The following is a 5,299-nucleotide window of genomic DNA, read 5'->3' on the forward strand; positions in this document are numbered from 1 at the left end:
CCTAGGGAACCGCAGGGGGCTGGTGCTGGAGGAGGTGAGAGGCACACAGCTGCGCCCTTCCGTAGGCATGACTGCTCTCAGCAGACACCTAGAGCATCGTCCAGGAGCCCTAAGGAGACTCAGCCTAGCGCAGACAGGGTTGACACCTCGAGGTAAGTGGGGTAGGCAGGGGGCAGGGTGGGGGTGGATCTGCCTGATTGCTGAGCCACTCCCTCCTCTGCCACCAGGAATGAGGTCTCTGGGCCGGGCACTGGCTTCCAATGTGGCCTTTGACACTGTCCTGACCCACTTGGACCTTTCCGGGAACCCTGGGGCGCTGGGGGCCTCGGAGGACAATGGGGTGAGTGGTTGTCTTTAGAGGCAATGACTGGGGGCAGTGGGATGTCAGGGAGCTCTTGGCGAGGTGATCCCTGACTGCCTCCCATCCTCATCCTCCCATCAGGGCCTCTATAGTTTCCTGAGCCGTCCTAATGTTCTGACGTTCCTGAATCTCGCGGGCACCGACACCGCCTTGGACACTGTGAGAGGGTGGTCCGCGGGGGGATCATCTGTAGGGCAGGTGGCCGGGCCCAAGGCCTGAGGATAGACCGGGGGCGGGGCTCGGTCCTCGGTCGGCGTAGCCCACACCTTCCTCCCGCAGCTCTTCGCAGCGCTGGCGCGCGGCTGCTGCACCAGTCTCAGCCACCTGGACGCCTCGAGGAACGTCTTCTCCCGCACGTAAGGGGGCGGGTCCGGGCGGGGGGAGCCTGCCGGGAGCCGCCTGCCGGGAGCCGCCTCCCCGCGCCCGGAAGCCCACTCCTCCCGCTCGCCCACCCCAGGAAGTCCCGCGCTGCGCCGGCCGCGCTGCAACTCTTCCTCAGCCGGGCGGGGACGCTTCGGCACCTGGGCCTGGCGGGCTGCAAGCTGCCGCCCGACGCGCTCAGGTCAGTGTCTCTGCCCACGGCTACGCCCCCACGGCTACGCGTGCGGCCACCACCCAGGCATGGCCCCCAGAGCCTCACCCTGCTCCTATCGCCCCCACGACCTCCCGGCATCCTGGCCCTTCCTTCTTGGTATTCGTTCGCGCCCTGGGGCCCCCTTTCCCAGCTCCCACCACCCCCTGTGACAACCCCTCCCAGGGCCCTTTTGGAAGGCCTCGCACTCAACACGCACACGGGCGACCTGCACCTGGACCTCAGCGCTTGCGAGGTGAGCGCCCGGCCCGAGACGTGAGCAGGCAGTGGGCCCATACGCGGCGTGGGGCTGCGAGGCGGGAGCGCGGGCCCTCGGGCGCCTGAGCCTCCGCACCTGTGGCTCGTTGCTCTGAACGTGCCCCACCTTCCACCTTCAGCTGCGCTCAGCGGGCGCTCAGGTGATACAGGACTTAGTGTGTGACGCTGGCGCAGTGAGCTCCCTGGATCTGGCGGATAATGGTGAGGCCTTCCCGAAACCCACCCTCCCACTGCCCACCCAGTTCCCACCCCATCCCCACCCCCTCAGCCTCTCCTGATGCTTGACCCGAGCCACCCTTAGGCTTCGGCTCAGACATGGTGACGCTGGTGCTGGCCATCGGGAGGAGTCGGTCCCTACGACATGTGGCACTTGGAAGGAACTTCAACGTCCGGTGCAAGTGAGCCCCCATCCCACTCGCTCCCGGACCTCCCAGACAGCACCCCATCACCCTGCCCAGGTCCTTCCAAACCGTGGCCCCTACCTCACAGGGAGACCCTGGACGACGTCCTGCACCGGATTGTCCAGCTCATGCAGGATGACGACTGTGTGAGTTCTTGGGACCATGCGGGAACCTCAGCAATGGACCGACCCCTGTGACTCCTGCTCCCTCAGACCCTGCAACCTGCCCTCCTTGCTGACCGCTGATTCCAAACCCAAATGGTTTTTGTTTTGTTTTGTTTTTTAAAAAACTCCAGCCCTTGCAGTCTCTGTCCGTGGCTGAGTCGCGTCTGAAGCTGGCCTCCAGCGTCCTGCTCCGGGCCCTGGGCACCAATCCTAACCTGACGGCGCTGGATATCAGCGGCAACGCCATGGGAGACACCGGCGCCAAAATGCTGGCTAAAGCACTTCGTGTCAACACAAGGCTCCGGTGGGCGGGGTCAGAGGGGAGGAGGGCGTGGCGGGGGGGGCTTCCTGGGCTAAGGGGCGGGGCTGAATGTGGAGGGGCAAATGCTGGGGACTGGGACGCGAGATGAATGGACAAGGCCAGCGGGGTTGGGTGGAGCCTTGTGGAGCTCCACCCTGACTGAAGCCAGGCCTGGCCCAGGTCTGTGGTCTGGGACCGGAACCACACATCTGCTCTGGGCCTGCTGGACGTGGCAGAGGCCCTGGAGCAGAACCGCAGCCTAAGGGCCATGCCTCTGCCACTGAACGACGTGGCCCAGGCACATCGCAGCCGCCCGGAACTGACCGCACGTGCAGTGCATCAGGTTGGGTTCCTCTCTCCTCCCCTCCCCTCCCCTGCGCCGTGGCCCCGCCTCCCTCCTACCGCTTCTCAATATCCCTTATGCCCAGATCCAAGCCTGTCTTTTGAGGAATAACCGTGCGGACCATGCCTCTTCTGACCGCACCTCCCGTCCACAGCCACCTGGTCTGGTCTCAGACCCCTCGGAGCAGGTTAGTGTCCCCTCCCTCAACCTTGAGTAGGTACAGAAGATAGGGGGTGGGAAGAGCTGTGGTGCCTGGAATCCTCCATGAGTTTGAGCATCTGACTTTCTTGGGGCTAGGGTGCCTGAATTATGCTCTCCAGGACAAGTCCCTCTTTTTGGTAGCTCCCCCAAATAACACCCCTGGATGCATTTTAAAAGCATTTAAATAGACTCACCTGTTCGAGATGGGAGGTATTTTAAAAATCCTCCCTTAATTCTCCCCTCACCCCCAGCTGATTGTAGCCCCATCTGTGACTTCCCTTTCGCAGGGCTCTCTTCTCCACCGACCTCTGCTCGGGCCAATCCCAGCAACCCTTTTTCTGGCTTCATCTCCCTCCACTACCTTGGTTTTGTGAGATGTTCCCACCTATCCATTCCTAAATCCCATTTCTTTCTCAGGCTTTAAAGCCAAGGCATCTTGACCCAGACATCCTGTGGGGGCTTCACATTCTATACACCTTCAAGTGACCTCATCACTTCCCACAAACTCCTCTCTCTACCCTAGAACCCATTCTCATTAGTGCTCACACTCACCAAGTGTTGTGGACAGAGGTTTGGTCCAGGTCTCTCCTGGCCACATTATAGCCCCCACAGAGCTCCTTGGTCCTATCTCTGCTAATTCTCAAACACACTGCTCACTTCCACCCCAAATATCTCTTGCTTCCCTGGGCCTTTGTCTGTGGCTCCTCAGTCCCATTTCTGCCCACCTCAGTCTGTCTTCTATGTGGCTAGTGAGCAGACTGAGTTTCTAAAACATAGAAAAGACTGGACACTTAGGAAGTATATATAAAGTTCCTAAAATGATCCAAAGGGGACACTGCTTGCCCCCCTCGAAGAGATAGGGTTCCTGAGTGGCTGGCCTGATAGTACTGGCTTCAGAACCTCACTCACCATGTTGGAGACCCTGGGAAGGAAGCAGTCAGAGTCCGGGAGGCTGGAGGGAGCTAGGATGGCACCGATTCTTGATGCGCGCCTCCCCCCCCCCCCCCCCCCCCCCAGGAAGTGAATGAACTGTGTCAGTCAGTGCAGGAGCATGTGGAGCTACTGGGCTGTGGGGCTGGGCCTCAGGGTGAAGCTGCTGTGCACCAGGCGGAGGATGCCATCCAAAATGCCAACTTCTCTCTCAGTGTGAGCACCCTTTCCCCACCACTGCTGCAAGGACCCTTCCCCTCTTAATCAGGTGTCAACTTGCAACTCCTTCTTTTCCTTGGCCTCCAGATTCTCCCAATTCTCTATGAGGCAGGGAGCTCCCCAAGTCATCAGTGGCAGCTGCGGCAGAAGCTAGAGGGCCTCCTAAGACAGGTGGGCGAGGTCTGCCGCAAGGATATTCAGGTAGGATGGTACCCTTGCCCCAGCCACATACCCATATATAGGCTTGATCCCTATCTCATAGGTTCGACTGTGATATCCCTTGTGTCAGTGTTCTGTGGGGGTTGGAGCCTCAGGCCACACTCTCCATGCTCTGATCTTTGCCCAGGACTTCACTCAGGCGACACTGGACACAACAAGGAGCCTCTGCCCACAGATGCTACAGGGACCCAGGTGGAGGGAGCAGCTAGAGGGGGTCCTGGTGGGCTCAAGGGGCCTCCCAGAGCTGCTCCCAGAGCACCTGCTGCAAGATGCCTTCACTAGGCTCAGGTACACTGGATGCGCCTGGGCTGGACTGGACAGGACTGGGCAGAGATAGCGCATTAACCCTTGCTCTCTCTTGCTCTCAGGGATATGCGGCTGTCAGTCACAGGGACCTTGGCAGAGAGCATTGTGGCTCAGGCTCTAGAGGGGCTGAATGCAGCCCGGGATCGGCTGGTGAGGGAGAATTGTGCACATGCATGCATGTGCGTGTGCGCACACGCACACACAAACAGTGACCTGGCCATTGCCTTACAGGGGTTCTATAATGTCTTTTGGGATCATGTGGCCCAGGGGTATTTCAGGGTCCCTTTAGGACTGAAGGGACTATGGCTGAGGCCCAGTTGCCCCTCTTCGGGGTGCCTGGTGTTGCAGGTGGAGAGTCTGGCTCAGCAGGCAACAGTGGCAATGCCTCTTGCCATACCAGCACTGGATGGAGGTGAGCCCAGCCCCCTTGGACCTGGGGAATTGGAAGGTCTTTTCTTCCCTGAGGAGGTGAAGGAAGAGGAGGAGGACAAAGAGGAGAAGGTACATGGTCCCAGAACTCTAGATCTTCCCATCTTGTTATGAAGTGTAGAAGGCTGGGACACAGATTCCTTGTGTCCCAGGCTGAGTTTCTGCCCTCCCCACTAGGATGACAGTCCTCCACAGAAATGGCCTGAATCCAGCCAAAGTCTTTACCTGGTTCCCTCCACTCACAGTAAGTCAGGGTCTGGGGACAAAGGGAGTTAACTAGGTTGGGCTGAAAGTTCTCCATTAGATCCAGGGACCTGTACACATTCATTCAGTCTTGTCCTAGGAACTCCCTGACCCTTGAGTGAGCCAGCTCAGGCCCTCTGTGCAATTTGCAGGTTGGGGTCTGCTATGGTCTGCATGAAGCAAGACTTGAGCAGACCAGGATCCGGACACTGTCTCCATTTGCCTCCCCCGCCCCTTTTCCTACCCCCAGGATGCGCATGCTTGGTGGCAGCGCAGAGCCGCGCCGCTCGGGGCCGCGCTCAGCACCACGGACAGCGGCGGCGGGGGGGGGG

At 60.0% G+C, this 5,299-nt stretch overlaps 1 protein-coding gene across 1 annotated transcript in view; it reads left to right on the forward strand.

Annotated features, from left to right (window-relative positions):
- CARMIL2 (capping protein regulator and myosin 1 linker 2) overlaps window positions 1-5,299 on the forward strand; it is a 17,249-nt gene that overhangs the window by 7,935 nt on the left and 4,015 nt on the right. Inside the window, exons 15-29 of the mRNA XM_040633462.1 lie at window positions 641-717; window positions 819-923; window positions 1,119-1,188; window positions 1,331-1,412; window positions 1,513-1,609; window positions 1,701-1,758; window positions 1,908-2,080; window positions 2,258-2,420; window positions 2,506-2,607; window positions 3,639-3,767; window positions 3,858-3,971; window positions 4,117-4,277; window positions 4,358-4,445; window positions 4,644-4,796; window positions 4,902-4,968. Of these exons, the coding sequence (XP_040489396.1) occupies window positions 641-717; window positions 819-923; window positions 1,119-1,188; window positions 1,331-1,412; window positions 1,513-1,609; window positions 1,701-1,758; window positions 1,908-2,080; window positions 2,258-2,420; window positions 2,506-2,607; window positions 3,639-3,767; window positions 3,858-3,971; window positions 4,117-4,277; window positions 4,358-4,445; window positions 4,644-4,796; window positions 4,902-4,968 (1,639 nt within the window). The remainder of the gene's footprint in view (window positions 1-640; window positions 718-818; window positions 924-1,118; window positions 1,189-1,330; window positions 1,413-1,512; window positions 1,610-1,700; window positions 1,759-1,907; window positions 2,081-2,257; window positions 2,421-2,505; window positions 2,608-3,638; window positions 3,768-3,857; window positions 3,972-4,116; window positions 4,278-4,357; window positions 4,446-4,643; window positions 4,797-4,901; window positions 4,969-5,299) is intronic.

The sequence above is a fragment of the Ursus maritimus genome, unplaced genomic scaffold, assembly GCF_017311325.1.
Source record: "Ursus maritimus isolate PB19 unplaced genomic scaffold, ASM1731132v1 scaffold_19, whole genome shotgun sequence".
Lineage (NCBI taxonomy): Eukaryota > Metazoa > Chordata > Mammalia > Carnivora > Ursidae > Ursus > Ursus maritimus.